At 48.8% G+C, this 23,940-nt stretch overlaps 1 protein-coding gene across 7 annotated transcripts in view; it reads left to right on the top strand.

Annotated features, from left to right (window-relative positions):
* The window catches only part of FHOD3 (formin homology 2 domain containing 3), a 402,137-nt gene that overhangs the window by 348,466 nt on the left and 29,731 nt on the right, over positions 1–23,940 (top strand). For all 7 annotated transcript variants that reach the window (XM_072948976.1, XM_072948975.1, XM_072948981.1 and 4 more), the window contains 4 exons: positions 9,041–9,199; positions 17,890–18,072; positions 19,682–19,801; positions 20,541–20,702. In XM_072948976.1, the coding sequence (XP_072805077.1) occupies positions 9,041–9,199; positions 17,890–18,072; positions 19,682–19,801; positions 20,541–20,702 (624 nt within the window). The remainder of the gene's footprint in view (positions 1–9,040; positions 9,200–17,889; positions 18,073–19,681; positions 19,802–20,540; positions 20,703–23,940) is intronic.

Raw genomic sequence — 23,940 nt, 5'->3', positions numbered from 1 at the left:
TTTGGGACTTGACTGGGGGTGATCACGCATCCTCGTGTACCCAGGATAGTCCTGGTGTATTTCTGGGGTCCCAGCATCTAATTAGTAAGAGCACTCCCGTCCCCTCTCAAAAGGCTCCTGGTCGGGGCACTGGGTAAACCACATTAACACTGGAAATGTACCTGTGTTACAGCTGTCCTTTGCTAGGAAAGACCTAAAGGGTGAATAGGGGAAATTAACATTTTTTCCCTAAACTTGTCAGTAAACGAGCCTATTCTGGCAAGTTATGCAGAATCTTTATTCCTAACTGAAGGTCTTCCAGCCTTTATTTAGTTGGCTTTGTTGTTGTTGTTGTTTGTTATTGTTTTGCCTCTGGCCTTAATGCTTTCCCACATATATCACCGTCTGGCTTGTTCCAGGACTTTGGAAGATTCCATAGTGGTCCCATCTTTATGTCCTCTGTATTGTGGCATCACTGTCATTGTCACTTTCTCAGCAGACAGCTTTGAAAATATCCTGTGGCGTCACCCTCTTGGCAGTTAGCAGGGAGTGAGGAGGAATGATTTACCATTTCTAGAACTCGTGCCTCGCCGAGCCAGCCCCGGGGTCAGTGGCAGGGATGCTGAGAAGCATTTTGAGAGGTTGGTCGCCTTTCATGGAAATGCTCTCAAACTTAGCGGTATTCTCCAAGACTCTGAGTTCTCTTCATAAATCATGTCCTCAGCCGAGTTTCTATTTTCGGTGCCAGCACCCTCTGGGATAACAAGTTCTATGTGCTGAATATCCACTTTTTAAAAATTGCCTCCTTTATTTCTAGTAAAATTGCTCTTTAAAAATTCAAAGGGGTGATCCTTTGGGGCGACATTTCAGAAAACTTTGCAAGGCGAGCCTTCCACCTGCCCGGATGGCGAGCCTCCACGGTCTTTGCTGGTGCCCCCCTCCCAACTGTTCATTTCCTCCTCTTCCCCTGGCGTGGGAGTCAGGGCTTCCACGTGGCCCTTCTCTGGACCTTGATCCTCTTTATCAAAGTGCATTAACCCCTGAGTGTCCAAGGACAGGTTCTCAGTAACTGACAGCTCAGCTCCTGGTGCTGGGATGACCTTGGCATTAGATGGGCGTGTCAGGCTCATTTTAACATCAGCGCAGACTTCCTGCATCATCTGTAGCTGTGGGGACTTTATCCCACATTATTCATAAAAATGACAGGCCTTGCTACATCTTGGAATGTTTCTGTATCCTAAGAAGTGTTCCCTTACCCCTGCCTTCTGTTCCCTGTTTTTACATTGCATTCCTCTTCTGAGAAGAGCAACTTCCTCCTCATCTCAAACCTTTAGACTGTTTTAAAGTCTAAATCAGTGACTCTGGTTACACAGACATCTTTCAAACTTCTGTGACCCTGTGCCGCCTCCAGACCAAGGAGATCAGGATCCCTGAGGATGGGACCCAGGCATCACTGTTGTTTAGAAGTGACTCCGTGGGGGCAGGAGGGTATAGCTCAGTGGTAGAGCACATGCTTAGCATGCATAAGGTCCTGGGTTCAATCCTCAGTACCTCCATTTAAAAAACGAATAAAAAAATGGTAGGGAAAAGATAAGAAATTTAGAGAATGAATCCTGAGACATGAAAAAAACAATAAAAAATAAAAGTGCCCCTTGGGATTCTCTTGTGCACCCAAAATTGTAAAGCACTGGTCTAAATAAACCACGTTTTCTGGTTTTCCTTCAGAAAGTGTCGGTAGATTGATCAAACATGTTCGGTCTTCAGATAAATGATGTTGAGTTTCTCCCAGTTAGAGGTGGTGACTTAACGTTCGCCCACTCAGCCATGGAGGCAGCTACGTCTCCTGGCAGAGAAGGAGAATCTTCTGTTCTTTCTCCAGACCTCCCCTTTCCATTAGCCCTGGAGTCCAGGCTGTTAGCCTCAGAGGGAAATTTGGCATGTGAAAATCACCACAGTATTCTCCTCCTTAAAAACAGAAACCAGGACGTTGGCTACCTTCTCCTTTGCAAGGCGGTCTGCAGTACCACTCCAGGCACGCTCCCTTTCTAGATCTGCTCCCCGTGCAGGGTTTCCAGGTGCCTGGGGGTCTGCACAGACTCTTAGGAGCATCCGTGGGCTATTTTCAGTCATCCGGGAAGCCCCAGCGAGTTGTCGTGTCCCAGGGAGGCAGCTCTGCAGGCTGAGTCTCAAGTCCCTGCACTGTCCCAGGGGCTGCCACTATTTAGGGTGGGGACACTGCTCTGACCTGCCGTTCCTGTTTTTGTAGGCTCCTTTGGTCTATAAGCGTGGTAGATGCCTTAGTTATGAAAAATACACATTGGTAGACCATATATTTTTTACAAGGATGAATTGGGAGTAAAAGCAGCTGAGAGCTAATTCTTAGAAAGCACGATTTTCCAGGTATTAACCTAAGTGCTTTACCTGCATCAGTACCAGTGACACTAGCCTCACAGTCCCAGTAGACACATGCCTGTTCTCGCTGCGGGCCAGGCATCGTTCTCACTGTGTGTCATCCATGGTCTCATCTCATCCTCACAACAAACCCCGCACTCAGGGTAGGTCGCAGAGAGGACACGAGGCACAGAGACGTTCAGTGCCTTGCCAAGGTCACTAGGCTGTGAATGTGTCAGGCCCCCAGCTGACCCCACCCCCCCCCCTGGGTAACTTGCTGCTCTGAATGTTATCCGTTCCCCTTCAGGGCTCCTGGGTCTGTTCATGCGATCCCGGGATTCTGTCTTGTTCTGGCTACTGCCAAGTTCACGCTCGGAACACTTCATTGTGCTCTTCCCTTGGGGATTTTAAAATCTTGCCGTTTTTAAAAAAGACTCTCTCTTTCCCCTCAATGACCTATGTATGCTTTGCGACTGCAATTGTGAATTTCATTTAGTCTGGACTCTACCTCTAACTGTGTGACCTTGAGCGAGTTGGTCAACCTCTCTGAGCCTGTTTTTGCCTTTAGAGGGTGGAGGGGAGGAAAGAAAGAAAGCAGGCCTGATCCCATGTGCCTGACCTCCTGGGGGTGTTGAGTGGACCCAGTGCAACAGGGGGAAACGTGCTTGTGTGCTGTGTTAACAAGCGTGTCATTTTTTATTCTATTGCTTTTCTTACCCTTTGTCTCATGTGACTTTCCTGAGACTCCAATGTGAGATTCTATATTAACCTCTAAGCTTAACGGCTACTATTTAGCATTAAAATTTTCCTTTCCACCTTCTCCTAACTGCTGCCTGATACTCACCCTTCTCTTTTCCAAAACTGGACGATAATGAGGAGGAATTACGGTCTTTTTCCTCAAGATGTTGAACTGCATCTGGTTGTGGTCACTCTTACATGGCGGTCACCCAACCGCGATAACCATTCAGAATCAAGTTTGTCTCTGTGTTTGCAGGTTCTGAAATACTTGTTCTTGGCAGCAGTAATCTGTTCTATCCGAACACCTGACTTGCACGTCTGCTCCCTGCAAGGCAGGCAGGCTTCCGTCTCCGCATCAGGACTGGTGGTGTCCCATGGTCCCCCTGAGTGGGCCTAAATGTCTGGTTTAATGTTCTAGAAAACATCCGTGATGTGTATGACTTTCTGCCCCCTAGAGGGGCTAAGCTTGCAGGCTCCTACCTCTTGGAGCTGACTGGTTCTAGAGGGCCGACCCCAACCCACGGAGCTGGTCACCAGGTGAATGCAGGCTGCAAGTCACAGCCCTCGCCCCTAAGCCTTGGCAGTTAGCAATCACTCCTTCAATTGACTGCCTCCTCTGTGCTTCTCAGAAGTTCCATAAGTCTTGTGGCCCTGGGCGCTGCCTGTTTGAAGTCTCCTGGAGGGGCTCACTTCTGCTTTCTGGAAGCTGGACCCTCAGCCCTCTTAGACAGCTTGGGAGAAAGGAGCCGAATTGCCTTAGTGACCTCCGTCCTGGCCGTTCTCTCTATGAGGTCTCTGCTTGCCTCGACAGCATCTCTCTCCCCAGAGGATAACCTCTATCTCACACCATCTTGGCTGTTATACCCTCTCCCCGGTCCCTGCAGTCTTCCTGGCTAAGCGCAAAACAAAACAAACAAAAGTCCTGCATTCTATCCAAGCCTGGAGCATTTCTCCAGAGACAGTATTTCTGGAAGGGCAGCTGTTGGCACATTGGAGCTCCCTGATGGCTGTTGCTCTGAAGGAAGTGCTAGGTGTTGCTGCCTGGTTCTGTCCAAAAGTTCAGCTTAACTAGGCTTTCTGGAAGCAAACTAGAGCCTGGCCTCGTCCCAGAATACCCCTTCCCGTTTAAAGAAGCAAGTTCCTCTTTTAAACTCTTGGGCATACTTGGGAAAGTTGCACGTTCAAAGACATCTCCACTCTGGTTTCCCCCATTCTTCCTCACTTCTACCCTTATGCTGGGGCAACTATCTCACCAGATGTTCACTTCCAGCCTGGTCTGGCATCCTGTGCCTGGAGCCCGAGCCCACAGCCGTCTCCAGCAACATCCTCTCGTCCCTGAGAGATCCTGGGACTCGAGGGCAGAGATGTGGCTGGCTGACTTATAAAAGAATTGAGGGAGAAACTTGTATTTCCTGTTGCCCCAGGACTGACCATTGGTAGCCCCCAAGTATGCAAGTTTTCGTTGGTCCCCATGAAAAACGTCCCCACTCAGGGAGTAGGCACCTCGTAGGCACCGAGGAAATATCCATTTAAGGGAATGAGATCTGTATCAACCAGAGGCAACAAATAAATAAATAGGGGAAGACAACCTACCGCTCAGAGCCAGTCGGAAGACTGAGCTTGCTTCTCAGGCCTCTTCTGCCTCTGCTCAGGCTTTGCCATCGTGGACCGTCACTGATAATGCCTTGACTCCAATCAGCAAAGGGGGTCTCACGGGGTGTGGCGTGCTCTCACCACGGTGACCCTTGGCCAACCCCACAGCAGCCTGGGTTCTTGCTTTCTGCTGGCTTTTGTTTCTTTTTTTTTTTTAATTTAAGAAGGAAGATGTCAGTCAATCCATTTTGTCATGATGCTAACCTACCATATTGGGTTGATTTTTTTTTTTTTGACTTAAAGTTACTTTCCTTGATTCTATATTAGAAATTGGGCTTTCGTAACGGATTGTGACTCACGGATCTTGCTGTGTTTGTTGGAAGGCCCTGGACCATTGTACGAGAGCTTTTTCTACACTATCATTCTATTCTGTTCTGTCATTCTTAACTCTTCCAGTGCCAGTGCTGCTCATTTTAATTTTATCAGTTTTATAATAAGTTTTATATCTGACTGGGTAGATACCACATATAACTTTACTTAGGGATTTTTTTTACACATATATTCTTTCATAATAACTTTAGAATATTTTGTAATTCCAAAAAATCTTGTTGGAATTTGATTAGAATCATTTAAAATATATGTTTTTATATATACATTTTATATATATTTTAAAAGATGCATGTGTGTGTATGTGTGTGTGTGTGTGTATAATGAGAGGTGCTGAGCATCCTTACAACATTGAGACTTCCTATCCAGGAACATGATATTTCTCATTTAATCACATCTCTTTTATTGCTCTCAAAATGTTGCCATTTCCTTCAAGTAGGCCCAGTATGGATAGATCAGGAGGATTCAGGATTGTGTTTCTTTGTTTGAGTGTTGTCTGGGGAGATGTGGTTGATCAAATGCGAAATACCTTCTGATCTCCTGCCTAGAAACATTGTCTCCTGTCACTGTCCCAAGCCCTGTTCTACCTCTGCCCCGTCACATCTTGCCTGGTCCTCTCCAGATGCCTTCTGAGGGTCATCCAGCATTTCCTAACCTCCTTTACAAGGAACATTCTGTCTTCTCTGCTTTATCTCCCCTTTCCCTCGTTAACCAATTTCCTATTTTTCTCATTTCAAACAATGGACAGTCACTGAATTTCTGATCACAGAAGTCCAATAAGGAGTTGAGTGTCTGAGAGTGACTCTTAGCAAGAGTGGGGTGGATGGGTTGAGGGTGAGAAGAGGCTGGAAGCAGGGGGCTGGTGAAGGGCTGCTCTGGGAGCCTGCCACCCAGGATCAGGGTCAGGATGGAGGTAGTGGGAATGAAGGAGGGGGCAGGAGAGGCTTTGTGGAAGAGGATGGATGACAGTGACTCAGACACAGGACCAGGTAAAGGAAATAAAAGTCACTCTTGCTGATCTGGGGCTTTGACACCAAAAGATGATGGGAATGGATCAGAGCTGATGACTGCTAATCCCTAGACATGCTCTGGGGCACAGAGAATTTTGGCTTGTTCTTGCAGATGCTGCTCTGGGTTGTTGTGGGAGGGGAGGCGAGGCTAGAGGGGGACAACCCCATATGACCCCCTCATCTCAGGCAGAACGCCCCACCCCAGACACTTGAGAGGTCAGCAGCATCCAGTGGCGCCTGTCTTGATTATCAACAAGAACATTTAAAACAGCCCTTGGATAAAATCCGGAGATTTAACTGTTCAGCTTCAGATATGACTTTACTTCTTATTCCTCCCTGTGTGAAGCGGGAAGTGCTCTGAAAGCATCCCCGTAACCTACGATGCCCAGTGGCTTGCTGCTTACCAACTTTTAGGGGGCTGTGTGGGTGTGTCCATGGGGGTGAACTGAGTTCTACTGAGAATGAGGACAAGGATATGTCCATCTCAGAGCCACCACATAGGTCTGTGCGGGTTGCTTGCTGCACGTGGATGCTGGCTGAGGGGGCAAGGCTGAAATCTGAGCAATGCTTCTCTCTCTTAAGCTGTCTGCCACGGGGCTGTGTCTCCCTGGACTTGGGCATCTTTTTCTCATTTGCACAAAGGCTCCGTTGAGCTGGGCCTGCCCAGGCATCTCTGCGGACTCCTAGTATGTGTAGATGGGCTGCTCAGGGCTAATGATTCCAGCAAGTCCCTGCCTTCCCATAAATGCCTCCAGCATGGGAGCCTGACTGTGGGTAGCTGCCTCTCCAGTGCCAGGTCCCAGGCTGCCTCTGTCTCCCATGCTGCCACCCATCTGTGGCTTCATTCCTTCTTCTCACGAGCTGTCTTCCTGCTGCACCTCTGGGTCTCACATCCACCATGTAGGCAGGAAGAAGGAGGAAAGGCAAAAGGCATGGCCAACTGGGTCTGTCCCTTTTTAATCAGGAAAACCAAAACCAGAACTGCCAGACTTAGCTGCAAAGAACTGCCAGGGAGGTGACTGATTAATGGACATGTCACCAGTCTGAAAAAAATCAAGGTCCTGTTGGTGAGCGGGGAAGAGGGCATGGACGTTGGGCAGGTGCCCTGCGTTGCCTGGAGGAGGGCACACCCCGCTCCCCAGTGTGGGCATCGCGAGTCATAACGTCCCTCTTCACTGCCTGTGTTCAGCATTTTGTCAAACCTTAGCCCACATTCCTTCTTAGCATTCCATACACAAAATAATGTCTTAAATTAGACTTAAGCTACATTTCAGGGCTCCTGATAAGCTTATCTGATGACATATATAGGAAACAGTGTTCCCCTGTAGAGGCAGGAGGCATTTATGCCACATGTCCCTGGGAGCCCCCTGTCCAAAGCCGATGGCCACACCCACAGAAATTATTCCTTCTGGCCACCAGGCCCCCTAACAGCTGGGATGCTTTCAGTCATTTGCTTCGTGAAGAAATTGTAATTTATCCCCCGATGCATATTTAAGGGCCTAACATAGAATTTTAGCAGTTGAGTTTGGAAGGGCTCAGCAGGACTTAAAGGGCCACAACCTGTGTCTCCTTGCCAGCTCCCAGCCTCCAGTGTTGCAGCCGGCCAGCTTCTCCAGACAGCGCAGCTGCTCCCAGACCCAGCCCATTTCCCTCTTCAGAGAAGAGGCTGAGGCCTCGGCTCAGGAAACCGACATTCAGCAGCTCTTAGCTGCTCAGCTAGGGTCTGCCTGCAGTGGAGTCTGAGCAGCTGGTTCATGGGGTCCCCTCGATGTAGACCCCCAAACCTCCAGCCTCATCCCTGGCGGTTCTCCGGGATCGGACAAAGGCACCTCCCTCCGTCTCTCCCAGCCCCAGGCTGGCCCTAGACATTCTTCAGGGTCCAGCTTAGGCGGCAGGCCCTCCAGAGCCTGACCCACTCCACCACCAGGTGAATTAATTCCTGGTAGCTGGGCTCCCTCACACGGTGAGCACACCCCATCACCGTGCTGAATGGGTCTGACCCATCCTCGTCACCTGGGTTTGTTTCCTGAATCACAAGCATCACCCTCCAAGCCCCGCTGCCTCCAGGGAAGCCGCGCAGGCACAGGGAGCTTGGAGAGCCGGCTCCCTCCACCTGTCCCCGCTGCCACCTGCTGTTGGCTTCCTGAGAGCTGAAGGGGAAAGCCAAGCGGGGGGCCAGGGGGCATCACAGCTCTGGGCAGGGGTGAGCGTTGGCTCAGCACCTCACACACTTCCTGGCTTCTGGCCACATGCTGCCCCACGGACACCAGGCCCGCAGGGAGTCACGCACAGCAGGGCTCTGTACACATGCCTGGCCACCTCTCCTCCCTGCCCCCCTCCTCAGCCCCTTGGCCGGTTTATCCCTCACTCCTCTTCACACCCCCTCCATGCGGCAGCAAAGATGGAAGTGCTCAGGCATTCGGGGCGGAGGATGTTGGACTGATGAGAGGAGCCCCTGGGATCCAGAGGGGTGACCGGCCAGCGATGCCGGATTCCCCCTCCTGGCGCCGCCTCCCCGGCGCGTGTACCGGCCTTCTCCATCTCCGGGCACACACCGCTCGCTCCGGGGCCAACCGAGGCACATTCCGACACCTCGCAGCCCACAGGAAGGGAACTCTGAGAGCTCTGAGTTTTGTTTCCACTGCTTCTATGGAAAAAAACAGGGTTTTTTTTTTTCTTGCAAAATATCACATTTTTCCCAATTGAAGGAAAATCCATTTTCTTTTGTAATGTGTCTGACTCGAGAAGTTCCACTGCTGACCTGCTCTTGGCGGCTCCTCGGGCCTAATCCCTGGTCTCTCCGCTGTGCTGAGCGGTAGCCAGGCCTTTCCTGACCTGAATTGGGGCCATTTGTTTTCATCTCTCAGTAAGTAGTGAGCTTGCTTTTAACAGAGGACCAAAGATGATGCATTAATCTTGGATTCTCCTTATTTTATCACAAGAAAACTGCTGCAGATGGAAAAAAGCAAGAGATCATCGTCCTGGATTCCAAGAGGAGCAATGCTATCAATATTGGCCTGACGGTGCTGCCCCCTCCGAGGACCATTAAGATAGCCATTTTGAATTTTGATGAATACGCCTTAAACAAAGAAGGGATTGAGGTAAGAGGAGCTCTGTCGAGCATTATTTTTGTCCTGTCACATGTCACACGTGTAAAACAGTGCTGTGTCCATGGTGACTTTCTCCGCAGCGTGGCTTGCCGTTCCTCTGTCTCAGCCAGACTCTGAATGATGTTAATAATTCTCACGTCTTTTTTTAACTTCTTGGTGGGGAGGAACCCTCCCTTCACCATAAGTTCAGAGATCCTCGCTTTCTGGTTCATTTCGGATTTCCTTCTGCCCATGCTCCACCTTCCTCAACGTGGAAGAAGTTTGACAACCTCCACGGGGGGCTGGGATGTCATTTCAAACCAAATATGTTTAACGCACAGTTTCAAAAGTAGGGTTTCCCATGCGTGCTCACCTCCCTGTCTGTGGCTTTGTTTCTCCCCTGGGACCCGTTGGGGTCTGTGGAAGATGTGTTTCACTGGATCACTGGAAAAGCCAGGCGAGCTGAGTCTGTACCGCTTGTCAATCTGAATGGCACGGGTGGAGAGGGGCTGGGTGCCTTGGCCGTGACTGCTTGGCTGGGAGGTGGCCCAGCTGGGGCCACAGCATCCCTGTTCCAGAATCCAGTGCCCTCCACCAGGCCCTGTTCTCCCTTTCACTGTGGGCTGGTGCCCATTTGTAGGAAGTTAAATTTGATGTCCTAATAATGGAGAAAGAGTGAGTGGAGTCAGTGGCTCCGCCCACAGGTTCCTACAGACGAGTGGGTGGCCTGGGGGCCCACTGGGTCAGAATAGGGACCTGAGGGCACTGCTCTGTGGCATTGGGTGACACTCATGCCATCCTCCTACTGGCCAGGAGCCCTGGATCCCTTTAAAGCCTCTCCATCCTTGAGTTCCCTTCACGCAGTCTGATTTGAAAGACTTGAGAGTGAAGGGGGCCAGCGGAGGCTGGTGGCAGCCAGGGAGGGCCGGCCTCGGCAGGAGAGCTGGACGCGAGCAAGGGCTCCGGCTTCTGCGCTGGCCTCTCCCACGGCCCTGAGGGCGGCAAAGTGGTACCTGAACCCAGCTGGGCAGGCATGCTCTTGTGCTTTGGAAAGAAGAGGCCCCCACAGGAGAAGCTGTGTTCCTTGAGGTTTGTCCTGGGTTGAGTACAAACTTTAAAATCCATGCCCACCCAGAAGCTCCGAAGGTGACCTTATTTGAAAACAGGGTCTTCGCAGACATGATCAAGTTAAGGTAAGACGACGCTAGACTAGGGTGGGTCCTACTCCACCAGCTGGTATCCTTCTAAGAAGGGAGAAGTCTGGACAGGGACACAGAGGGAAGGTTGCCGTGTGAAGACAGGGATCACACGAGGAGACACAGAACAGAACACCGTGTGATGACAGATACAGAAATTGCAGTGATGGGTTTACAAGCCGAGGAACACCAAGAATTGCCCGCAACAACTGGAAGCGAAGAAGAGGCAAGGACAGATCCTCCCCACCGCTGACATTAGACTTCTGGTCTCTTAAACTGTGAGGGAATACATGTCTCCAATCTGCAATCCTCTGTGATGGCAAACCCAGGAAGCCAGTACAATGCATGCGCGGCTCAACCCTGAGAAGCAGGCACACAGCCTGGTTCAGGAGCAGGTGCAAGGAGGGAGATGCACATCCCTCTCTCCGGAGGGGAAGTTGAGCCCGGGCCCTGCAGTCAGGCCACTCAGCACGGCAGCTCCGCATACCCCGGCGGGCAGCCAGGGAGGGAGGGCAGGTGGCAAACCGGGGCAGGGCATATGTAGCAGGCAAATAGAGGGAGGGACATTGAGGTGGCTGCCAGGCAGTGAGAAAGAAGTGGGCAGTCCTGGCCTCAGCGTGAGGCAGCTCCACGCTGGGGCCCCCAGAGGAGCATGGGAGAAGGGCGTTGGCTTGCTGTCCATCAGGCAGGAGGAGGCTGCCAGCTTAGCCGAACCAAGCACAAGGTGTCTTCCACGTAGGACAAACGATGTGGTAGGTCCCAGCGCACCTTCTGGCCATCCTGTTTACTTCACAGGATCTTTTCAAGATTGCACAAGCGTCAGATTCAGATGCAGCCAGGGGCAGCTTGACTGAAGGAAAAAATGACAAGTTCCCCTCTTAAAAATATTTCTCCTTCTTGCCACGAGAACTTGAAAGTCCATCAGGAGAGACAGATTCCTTTCGTTTTGCCTTTGTTCTTTCCTGAAATGTCAGTCCCCCTGGAGTGGGGCGGGGGGGGGCCTAGGTTTCAGATACAATAAGTGACTGAGATTTGAGAATGAGCTGAATCACTTTTTCCTTTTCCGACGGGTTTCCAGCTGAGCTCCTCTTTGATCCAGGAAGGAATGACGATGGGGATCGTACCGGGGCGGATGTAGGAATGGCCGAGGGCGCTAAACTTGACTTTCGTGGGTTTCTCCCTGTGGGCTGGGTGCCAGGAGGGTGCTTTACACAGATGCTCACAGAGAGTAGGAGGGATGTGCTCCTCCATTCCCCATCTTAGAGGTGAGGAGGGTGAGCTCCATGCTAGTCTGTGCCCAAGCTCACAAACCAGTAAGAGGTCCAGCTGAAATATGATTTCTAGAACCTGAGTCCACAGTGCAGTCCACGGGCCCTGGGGGTGGCTGGCCCAGGTGGGATCTCTGGGCCTGGGCTCGCCTGCCAAAAAGCATAAGAGGACATCTGCAAGGGGAGTGAGAAGATGCATGAGGCCGCACTGCCTACGGTTTTCCTCCAGGAGTAGCTGCCGTATGAGGTGATATTCAGTGAGAGGACACAGCCAAAGAAAATACTGCCTAACCCTGAAAGTTCATTGTGTCACGAGCCCTCAGCAAATGCATATATAGTCACAAGACACAGAGTTACACATCTTTACCGCAGTTTTCATCTAAAGCAGGGTTTCTCAACTGGAGCACTGCTGCCATTCCGGGCTGGGCAGTTCTTGGTTGTGGGACTGACCTGTGCCTGGTGGAGTGTCTGGCAGCAGCCCTGGGGTCCGCCCACAAGATGCCAGTGGTACTACCACAGTGGTGACAGCCCAAAACATCTTTTTGACTTTGTCAAACCCCCGATGGAGAACCCCTCATCTGAAGCTGCCTGTGTAAACCCAGAGATCATGAACATTTTGCAACTCCTATTAGTTGTGGCTGAGAAGAGTCCAGCAGAAAGCGGTCCTTGTGGGGAACACAGAACCCGGGCTCCCCCAGCTGTTACCGGCTGTCTCTGGCCACCAGTCTCAGGGACCCAAGGGACATGGATGCTCTCCGTCCATATGTCAAGCCAGCCCCCAACCGGAGCTGCTTTTCCAGGTTTGTTGTTGAAGGAGTTAAATCAGGACTGAGGTGAGACGGAAGTGGAACCCTTGCAGATCTTTACTAATATGATTTCCAGCTTATGCCCAAATGGCCTTCTACCAAACCATCTGCTTCTTGGACGCTGGCCCTGAAGCGTGGCACCGTGGCTTAATAGGGCCGTTCAGAACCTCTGTGTGCCCGAGCGTGATTAGGATGTATTCGCTGACGTCCTGCTTAGCAACCCAATGGTCTGTACCTGGTTCATCGTGAAAACTCATGGGAGTCATTAACTAACTTCATTAAGGGAGTGGTTTTTCATGAGAGTATTAAACTTTACAATATGATTTGGGGGCCATCTGTAAGTAGTAATAATGATATTTTCCCAAGTAAAATGTCATTGAGGTATCACAAATGGAAGTATGAAGAGTTCTCCTTTTTTTCTTTCCTTGCTTTTCTCGTTTTTATAGTCTGTGTCTACTCAGAGGGTTAACACAATTGAATGGTCCCAAATTACATTTCTCTTGGCCCAGCTTGGCTATCAGACCTGTCAACATCCTAGAAACAGAAGTTCCCAGAGTCAGAAAACACAGAGATGATGATGTAGTGGTCTTGTTTGATGTTTTCTCTCCGTGAAACCAAATGGCCATTATAAAATCATTAATAAATCTATTGATATGGTAAAGAGCAAATAGAAGGTACACGCATATCTTTATCATATGCTCATGATAAAAAAAAAAAGGGGGCCATCGCCTCATAGGAGGTAGCTTTGACTCTGCTGTTCCACTGTCTCGTGGCTATTTTTATTGTTAATGGCGTGTTAAAAAAAAAGTAAACTGGCAGATGGTAACCTTACAAATCTTCAACAGTGAACACAAATGGTTTAAATTAATCAGAGAAGTGAAAAACAAAAGTAAGAGTGGTTGATTACTTTCCCAAAGGAAAACAAAAAGCAACAAAAATCATCACAGGAAAATGCCTTCTGAAGAAGAGGGGAAAAGCGTTGACAACTTTTAGTTTTAGAATTCTTGTACTTGCTTAAAACAATTTGAGCACTAAGAAAATTAAAATCTAAATTTGTAGTTCAGTTTTTATTTGGAAAACTGGTTGAGTCCAAATCCTGGGCTTTCGGAAAGAAGTGACATTTGCTTGGATAGTCTTGGTCCTTTTTTAATACTGTCTGTGTGGAGGTGGGGGATCAGTAGCATCAGCCTACGGGAGAGCAAGGAGCATGACTGCTGAGCACGTCCCCTGATGCCCCATTCCACCCGCATAGTCTGTGTTTGGGGCCCTGATGAAGTGAACATTGGAAAAGGAGGTATCTTGGGCTCACCACCTGCGACCTCACTCTGACCGCGGCCCAAAACACATCTCCAGTCCCCTTTGGCATCACTGGTTTCTGTACCGCCCTCCCTGAGAACTCTCTCATGAACCCAGGACAACCGCTCCCCTACCCAGATGCATCCTGAGACACAATCATGTAAACATCTGCATGATTGCTGATTATGGTGTCAAGTGTCCAGTTTCTTATTTTCTTAGTTTTTGAATTATTGATAGAGGATAAAATTGACTTTTTTTTTCGGTGCCCAGACTTAATTGAGTTTTAAAGCATATAAATTCATGCAATGACCACTGTAATCAGGATGCAAAATAGTCCCACTCCCAAAAAAACCCCTTGTGCTGTCCCTTCCTATTCACATCATTAACCCACCTCGAGCCCCTGATAACCACTGATCGCTTCTCATCACTGTGGTCTTGCCTTTTCGAGAATGTCACATACGTGGAATCATACAGTGAGGAACCTTTTGAGACTGGCTTCTTTCACTCAGCATGATTGATACTTTGAGATTCATCCAAGTTGCGGTGCATCTCTATAGTTGGCCCCTTTTTATCGCCGAGCATCACTGCACTGCAGGGTTGTAGCCCTGTCTGTTTATCTCTTCACCTGCTGGAGAACACTTAGCTCCATCCAGCTGTTAGCAGTTGTGAATAAGCTACTACAAACACTCAAGCACAAGTTTGTGTGTGAACTCAAGTTTAATTTTTGTAGGTTAAGTACCTACAAATAGAGCTACTGGATCACCTGATAACTATGTTTATTCTTTTGAGGAACTGCAACTTGGCTTTTCATTCTCTTAACAGTCTCTTCCACAGAGAAAATGTGTGTAATTTGGATGAAGTTTAGTGTATCAACCTGTTCTTTTTTTGGTGTCATATTGATTGCCTAACCTGGGTCACAAAGATTTTTCTCCTGTATCTCCTTCTCAGAGTTTTGTAGTGTTAACCTTTTAGATTCATGATCTCTTTTGGGTTCATTTATATACAAGGTGGAAGGTCTAAGCTGAGGCTCAATTTTTGCATGTGGGTTACAGTTGTTCCAGCATCATTTGAAACACTACCTTTTGTCTGTTGAACTGCCTTCACACCTTTGTCAGAATCACTGGGCCATATTTGTGTGGTCTGCTTCTGGATGCCCTGTTTTGTCCCACTGATCCCTGTCTCCATCCTGAGGCCCATGCCTCACCATCTTAATACTGTGGCTCTATTGTAGCTCTTTCGGTGCTGTGACTCCTCCAGGGCAGGTCTTCTTCAGAATTCCTTCGGTTTGGCTGTTTTGGTTCATCTGCCTTGCCATATAATTTTTAGAATCAGCTTGTCTATAGCCACAAAAAATCATGCTATTTTGATTGGAATCGAGTTAAATTTATACATCAATTTTGGGAAAACTAACGTCTTGACTATATCGAGTCTTTCACTCTGTGAACACAGATTATCCCCCCATTTGTGTGATCATCTCTGATTGCTTTCACCAGCATTTTTCACTTTCTAGCATACAGAGCCTGCATGTGATTTTTTGATTTATACCTAAGTATTTCACTGTAAATAGTATTTTTTTTAAATTTCAGTTTATAATTGTTTATAATTAATATGTAAAAATGAAACTTTTTTTGTATACTGACCTTATATCGCGCAACATCATTAAACTCACTGTTTTATAAGTTTTTTGTAGATTCCTCGCAATTTTCTATGGGGCAATTATGCCATCTGAGATAGGAACAGTGGTATTTTTTCCTTTCTAATCTGTATTCATTTTAAAAATTTTATCTACCTGGCTAGAATTTCCACACAGTGTTAAACAGGAACGATGAGAGGGGACTTCCTGTGTTGTTGCTGGTCTTAGAGAGAAAGCATTCTCTCTGTCACCGTGAAATTTGAAATGAGCTATAGGGTTTTTTAAATAAATGTCATGTATCAGATGGGGGATTAATTGCATTGATTGACTTTTTCATATTGATCCAACCTTTTAGTTATTTTAAAACATATTGCTATATAAAATATAGCAATGGGGTTATATATCTCAATATATTGGCATTTATTTATGTATTTTAAAATATTTTGTTAAGGATTTTTGCATCTAGTTCATCAGGATATTGGTCTGCAGTTTTCTTTTCTTGTACTGTCTTGGTCTGGTTTTGTATCAGGGTCATTCTGGTCTCATAAAAAAACTGAGAATTATTCCATCACCCATTCAGGTTCAGGCCACAGATTCTGACCCACCTTCTGTGGACTGTGGGTCCAGTGTCAGCTCAGTTTTCAAAGTTCTTATAGACCAGTTCAGGCCTCAAAGTCTTTGATGTGCTGTTGAAGGTCAGGTTCACACGTGAACAGCTCAGGGATAAGCTCGGAGCTTCTTAAACAATGTTGTGCGCTTGCTTTGCAGGATTGTCATTTTTTGTGACCTCCAAGTGCTTTCCCACTTTCTGGGGCCTTCCTTTTTGGCCCTTCAGTGAAACCTGGGGCCTCGGTTGCCTCCTTTCGCCATGCACTTTCTATCACAGTGCCCATGTCTGGGGCCAGGCCGAGGGAAGGTAGAGAAGAAAAACAGAAGGGGTTTGTCCCACCTCTTGGGGCCACAGCTCCACTGATTGGAGGGGAGGTTCCCTATGTCAGAGTTTTAGGATCTGCCAGTTCTGCTGCCACTCCTAGGAGACCCCTTACCCACCCTTTAAGTCGGAACCAGAAGACTCCCCTGGAGCTCTCTCTGTCTGCACCTGATACCCTCTTTCAGGTTTGGGGCTGCCCGAGAGCCCCGGCTGGGGAGTACCAGAGAAAATGGTCAGCTCATGACCAGTTCAGTTGAACTTCCGGTTCTGGTCTTCTTCCCCAATCTACCTAACACTATTTTTTTTTTTCCATCTTCAAATAGCTGCTCGATGCCTGCTGTCCAGGGTGTGGGGTTGCATTCTATGGGACAGACAGGGCGGAGCGCGCTGAGTCCATCTCACCCGTCTCACCAGAACTCCGTCCCACGTTTGACACAGGTGGCAGCTAGTGCAGAGCAGTAATCAAAGCACCGAGAATTAATGACTTAACACAAGTTACCAAAAATATGGCACATTGCGTACTTCTTTGCTTTGATGCTGTTATTTGATAAATGAGAGAAGACCAATGATACCTTATCTATAGTAATGTTGTATGTGAAGTGTCACATGGTGGGAATTTTTACCTTCTTTTAAAATGTAATCACCGAGGAATTTGAATTTGTAAGAATCATAATCCTTCCAATGCCTGTTTGCTTCCTCCGTCTTCTGCAATTGATTTTTACCAGAAACAAAAGCAGAAAGCAGTATTCTTTCCATTGGTGTGTATTACTCTTTATAAGTACCATCATGGTGGAGGGATATAAATTTGGAGTGTGGGATTAGCAGATACAAACTACTATATACAGAACAGATAAACAACAAGGTCCTACCGTGTAGCACGGGGAACTATATTAAATAACTTGGAATAACCCATAATGTAAAAGAACATAAGAGAGAATATATATGTGTATAACTGATTAACTACGCTGTACACCAGAAACTAACACACCATTGTAAATCAATTATACTTCAACTAAAAACAAAAGTACCATCATCCTTTTTTCCTCAATCAGACTTGAGTTTGATGTCAAAATGTTTTAATTTCTATATGAAATTTGAAATATAGTTTAAATATTAAAAAAATTATAAGATAGCCCGTGTACAAAAGTCAATCTGAGTTCTTTGAAAGGGGTTCATTTCTGTAAGCTCTTGAGTTAATCCATGAGAAGCATATATTCTTAACACGTTTTACTCTGTTTCCTGGGGAACAGGGAGCTGTTCTCTAATATTATTATTATTCTTTCACCTTTTTCTCACCTCCCATCCCTCTTTCTTGTCTGAAACGTCTTTCATGTAGAAGACTCAGAAAACTGGAGGCAAGTTGCTTATGAAGCAGATTTAAAGAAAGAGGGAGAATATTAAAACAAATGAGTGCAAATGTAGATGCTCCCCAGGGCTTTCCCTCTCTAAAGTTTATTTGGTATGTAATTGTCACCTGCATACAACGGCACTGACAGCAGAACATCTCTGCTACCTGGTTGGAAAATCACCATACAAATACTAAGAAGATACCGTATCTTTCTGTCTCTCCAGAAAATTCTCACCATGATTCCCACCGAAGAAGAAAAGCAGAAGATCCAGGAAGCGCAGCTGGCCAGCCCGGAGGTGCCGCTGGGCAGCGCGGAGCAGTTCCTGCTGACGCTCTCCTCCATCAGCGAGCTCTCGGCGCGCCTCCACCTCTGGGCGTTCAAAATGGATTACGAAACTACAGAAAAGGTAAGCCCTTGGGAAGAGAGGCAGCCGGCCCTGCAGCCCCCATGTTGAGAAAGTCTGTGTTTTTACCGGTGAGCACGGGTGAGGTATCCTTCCTGAGACAGGGTTTGAAGGGTGAGTTGATTGTGATGGGTTTGTGTGTACACTGAGTGCGAGCAGCCTGCCAGTGAGGGATTATGTGGAAGTGTCTGCCTGGCGCCAGCCCCAGATAGTCTACTGGTGGAAAAAATAAACAGACTTAAATTGTTTTTCTGACTCAAAGAAAATTTAGACAGTACAGAAAAACACAATGTGAGAAGTGACTTGCGGTCTTTTTATCTGAGGGTCGTCACTTCACTGCCATTGACGTGGCAATTAGCAAGTCATTGGGTCCCTTTAAGAGAGGTTGTCAGTAGGAAATCTAAGATGAACCAGACTGCAGGAGGCTGGAAAGAGAATAGAAGCAAAAGGACTTTGACAGTGAAGGCCTGGGGAGGCTCATCCCGAGTGGAAAGCGGAAGAAGCAGGCACTTCTCTGGACTGGGGTGAGGTGACTGTGCAGGCTGAGCGGAAGGAGCCAGTGGAGAGGAAGCGGGAGAGATGGATGGTGAGCTGGAGGGGAGCCTGATTCAGAGGAGGTGACAGACTCAGGGGAGAGGCTGTGTGGTCCTCCTCGTTCTGCAGAGTGGGGAACACGGGCCTGACTGAGGGCCAGATAGGTAGCAGGGGGTCTACGGTGCTTCAGGAGGTAGCTGCTGTGTTGGAATTCATTCACGAATCAGGATGAAGGAGGCTAGGATTGCTACGGTGACGTGGTTGCAAAACCAGTCAGCATGTTTAGGTGACTGTCTGTAGCAAAGTCAGATAACTTGATGGAGAAAACAGATCATTGAATCAGCCTCGGTTGGGGATTGGTAGGGCCTGCCTGGCAGAAGTGAGGCTGGAGAGAATGAAGCGGAACCTTCTGGCTTTGGGGTACGTGCTAGGGGAGAGGTTCTGAGAGGACACTGAAGCGGGGTGGGGGATTACAGAACAGCACAGAGGGAAGAGGAGACCAAGGCCATGAGACTCCAGGGCAAGCTAGACATCTGAGAGCAGGAGTTATGAAAGCCGTGGGAGTAATGATGGTGGCCTTCTAGAAAGTAACCCAGACTAAGAGTGCCTCGAGGGGAGGTTAGGAGACCTGGATCCAGGGACAGGGAGGCCACAGTTGCTGTTGTCATTTGTTTGGGAGGAGAAAGACTGTGGTTCCGATGCTGAAGGAGCATGCAGAGGAGTTTCATATAAGTCAACCATGGTCAGAAGGAGATTGAGAGGAGAGCACGGCCTGAGTGTCCTGCTCAAGCTTGGAAGATGGGCAGGAACAGGGGAAGACAGCATTGTCACCCAGCCAAGCGCCTGGGAGCCGCAGGTAACCAGTTGGTCTCCACTGATGAAACTTTGGGAACTAGACTTCGTCCTGCTGCCTTTTCTGCACATCTCCACACCTGGGAGCGTGTGCCCATCACTGGGGATGGCCTTGCACTGGGAGAACTCCACGGGTTATGACCGTTGCACAAAAAGTAAAAAGAACAAAGGAAAGCCAAAATATGTGTTCTTTATTATCTTTTCTCACTTTTTTTTTAATTGAAAGGAAGTGGCTGAACCACTTTTGGACCTGAAGGAAGGGATAGACCAGCTGGAGAACAATAAAACCTTGGGCTACATCCTGTCTACTCTCTTGGCCATTGGGAACTTTCTAAATGGAACTAATGTAAGTCTCTGGCACCCCTTACCCTCCTACCTCCCTTGTCCCCAAATCCCCGCCCTTCACTGGCTGCTGGAGGTGGTACCTCTGGGCCTCCAGAGCACAATCCAACAAACAATTTTTGTGGGTTTGTTTTTTTTTTTAGTGAAACTCTAGATGTTTTTTGTCCTTGAAATAGCAGGGCATATTCCTTCAAGCCTATCTCTTGCTGTAGATAAGAAAACTTAGAAAAATAAGCACATGATTCTTCACGAAGCTTGACTCCTCTCCAAATTGATTTTGGAGATATTTTCTTCTACCCTGTTTTGGTTTTTTTTCTTTTCCTTTTTTTCCTGTGCTTATTGCTGAAATGTTTGTACTCACACACATTATAAACAAACCTTTTTGGAAAAAGTAGCCTATCTTGAGCCAGGAAGTAGAAAAGCAGGGAAGGGATTAGAGGAGACACCTAGAAAGCAGAGCCCCGGGCCCCCAGTGCCCTGACTGAGGAGGGAGCCCTGGGACGGCCCGGGGCTGATGGCCATGGTGGGAGAGGGCTGGAGGCGCGTTCCTCTTTCAGTGAGGCTGGTTCACGTGTGATCAGCTAAGATTGATGGAGCCTGTGGTCTGAGATGCCCCAGGCACAGAGGAATTAAGTATTGGGCTCCTCCAAGAAGTCTTTGGTTCTAGCCATTTGTGTCTTTCTAAGAGCCTGCGTAAAACTTGCTGCTCATCCTGTGTTTTATTTAAAATGCTCCCCAAACAGGCCAAAGCGTTTGAGTTAAGCTACCTCGAGAAGGTTCCAGAAGTCAAAGACACCGTGCACAAGCAGTCGCTTCTCCACCACGTGTGCACCATGGTGGTGGAAAACTTCCCGGACAGCTCGGATCTGTACTCAGAGATCGGGGCCGTCACCAGGTCAGCCAAGGTATGTCCGCGGACGCGGAGGAGGGCAGGCTCTGTTCACGTCCCAGTGCTGCTTGCACCCCCTGCTCTAGAGTCTGTGAATAAAACTCGTCTCCTCCCATTTCTAATGGACCTTGACGATCGTTTTCCCATCTCTGGTTCTCCATCAGATTCTTCCGTCCTTTGGTATGTGAGGCCGGCTGGCATCTGGGGCAGTCCTAACCCCTGCGCCCACTGTTCAGCAGTGTTGCTCACCAGGCTGGGTTCTCCAGAGCATTAAAAACCACCCAGCTTGTTTTAGGTGGGCAGAATTGCCCAAAAGATGTGATTCAGCTCCTCCTTAAACTCACAGAACCCTGCAGTGAAGTGTGAAGCCAGGAAATTAAGGGCACGCCTGGGCCCCCGCCCTCCAGAGGTTGTCCACCCCTGTGATCTTACACGCAGGGAAGAGTGTTAGAGGGCTGTAAACAGTATATAGCTTTGGCCCCTCAGCTGCAAGCTCTTCAACTTACTGCAGAGATAAATCTTCACGAGCTTAGGGTTCAGTCGTCACAGCTAGACAGCCAGCTGCCCCCCACCCCACCCACCATGGGAGCATCACTGGGGCCAAACAACCCCAGAGAGATCCCAAACCCAGCAGCACTGAGAGATGAAAGGTCTTGGAAGCAACAGGGAACTCATGGGAAGGGGCTTCAGGAGGGCACAGGAGCCAGGCTGGTGCGGAGGAAACTCCTGCAAACAGCCCAGCTGGGAAGCTGAGAGCAGAAGGACTTTTAGCCCCGGGACACATCGGAGTCTAGTGCGAACATGGGAGAGACCGTGGCAAGCAGAGGTGGGGAAGGGGCTTGGCTAAGCGCCCCTCCCAGGAGCTCTTCCTCGCCCTGCCTTCTCCGACCGAGCTGGCTCGGGACCTGGGGGCCTGGGACCCTCCTCACCTGCCTCCGGCTGGCAGCTGCCAGGTCCCCTGAGCAGGGAGCCCTGAGCTGGCCTGCTGGTGGTCCTGCTTTGAGGTGGAAAGAGGCATGGCTAGCGATGCCCCAGCCCCGAGAGCTGGCACACTCTTCTGTTTCACAGGCACTCTTCCCGTATTCACTCTGTGCCAGGCCCTGTTCTCAAGTCTTTAGAAATACTGCTGAACTATTCTAACAAAGGCAAAAAGCCCCCCCCCCGAGTGTCCAGCAGGGACCTTCCAGTTGCTGCTCTGATACACACCCCCCTCCCCCGGAGCACCTTCTGAGAAGACAGTTTGTTAGGCATAGTTCTTGAGATAAAGTCTGCCTGGCTTCTGGAGCCCCTTCATCTTGGTCCTGTTCCCTTTTTACCTGTAGTCCTTTGCTCTTTCCAGGGCCTTCTGCTAGGGGGAGCCTGCTTGTGATGACAGTCGCCCTGCCTAGGGGCTGTGACGCCAGGTGGCCGCAGTGCCTCGCCTGGGTCCTTCTCAGTATCAGACCTGTCCTTGCCTAGACACCGACTACACGAGCCAGAAGTGCCGGTGGCTCCCACCCATTAAGCTGGGCAATGACTAAGGGTGACTGCTGACGCAGGTCAATGTGACTTACAACAGGAGGCCAGAGGGCATCCACCACTTCTCAGCCTTTATTCCAAAAGTTTTTTTGGGGCATTGAGGGGTCCTTCTGTGCAGACAGGTGCAAAATCAGCTCCAAGGAACCTCAGCCCCAGCTTCATTCATTCCGTCCGCTGGTTGTCACTTGGGTGTCATCACTGAAACACCCAAGGTTGCCAGGTTACTCTGGCATCTGGGGGAAAACTGTGTCCCCCTCTCCAGGGGCTGGTGGAAATGAGTGGAGGGAGGGACAATGCTGGCTGCTCCTAGAGGGGTGGGGGGTGGGGTGCCTCACAGGCTTGTACAATGTGCTGACCCGTCAGTTCAGCTTGCAGATGACAACACTGACCTGACATGATGACTGACCTGACACCGCGACTCCAGGAGTGGAAGCAGGTGGCAATGCAGGCTTTCCTTCCTCATATTTTACCTGCTTGTATTAGTTATCTACAGCTGTGTAACAAATCACCCCAAAACCTAGTGGCTTAGGGTGATCTATTAGTTTCTTAGGGTTGCTGTGACAAAGTACCACAAACTTGGTGGCTTAGAAAGACAGAAATATTTGTCCCACAGTTCTGGCAGCCAGAAGTCTGAGATCAAGGTGTTGGTGGGGGGAGTTCCTTTTGGGAGAGAAATCTGTACCATATCTTTCTCCTAACTTCTTACGGTTTGCTGGAAATCACCCCAATCTCTGCCTTCACCTTCACATGGCATTCTCCCTGTGTGTCTATGTCCAGAGTTCCCCTTCTTATAAGGATTCCAGTCATATTGGACTAGGGGCCCACCCTATGCCAGTGTGACCTCATCCTCGCTTAACTAATTACATCTGTAATGACCCTATTTCCCAGTCCACCTTCTGAGGCACTTGGGGTGAGGACTTCAGCATGTGAATTTTGGTGTCACACACTTCAACCCATAAACAACAATAAGAAATGTTATTTCATGAGTGGTCCTGTCTGTTTCTCTTCTGAGGTTTCAGTCAACATGTGCTCTGAGGCTGCAGTCATCCGAAGGCTTGTCTGGGGCAGAGAGATTTAAACCGTGGCGGCCCACTCACCTGCTGGTTGTTAAGAGGCCTCAGTTCCTTCCCACGTGGGCCTCTCCCAGGGCTCCCCTAGTGTCCTCATGACACAGCAGATGGCCTCTCCCAAAATGTGTGATCCGAGACAGAGCACACCAGCGCTCCTGGCAGAAGCTCTTCCCTTTTTATGACCTAGCTTTTATCTTCTCTTCATTAGAACCGAGTCACTCAAGCTGGCTCGCATTCAGAGGGAAGGGCTGCAGGCTTTACCTTGTGAAGGGATAAGTGTCAAAGAGTTTACAACCTACTGTTAGAGTACCATACAACTCATTCTGTGTGTTTTCCCTACCGCACCCCTTCTGCAGCCCCGGCTCTGGTCCCTGAGTTGTCCCACAGCATCCTGGACTTATTTAGTAAGACATGACTGCCTCATGGCACAGCTCTGTGTCCTCCTAGGCATGGAAAGTGGCCCACGTGGAGCAGTCCTCAGAAGAGGACTTACTGGCAAGGACGTCCTTCTCACAACAGAAGGCCAGGCCAGCTCTCTCCTTGGGGTGGAATTTTTTAGGGGTGAACCTAGGTTTAAGGCATGATGGCTGAGAACTTAGACTCCAGAGCTCGAGAGATCTGGGTTCAAATCCCAGTTTCACTGCTTAACCAGTTGTATGGCCCTTA

This window comes from Vicugna pacos, chromosome 24 (assembly GCF_048564905.1).
Source record: "Vicugna pacos chromosome 24, VicPac4, whole genome shotgun sequence".
Taxonomy (NCBI): domain Eukaryota; kingdom Metazoa; phylum Chordata; class Mammalia; order Artiodactyla; family Camelidae; genus Vicugna; species Vicugna pacos.
This window is presented reverse-complemented; position numbering and strand designations above follow the sequence as displayed.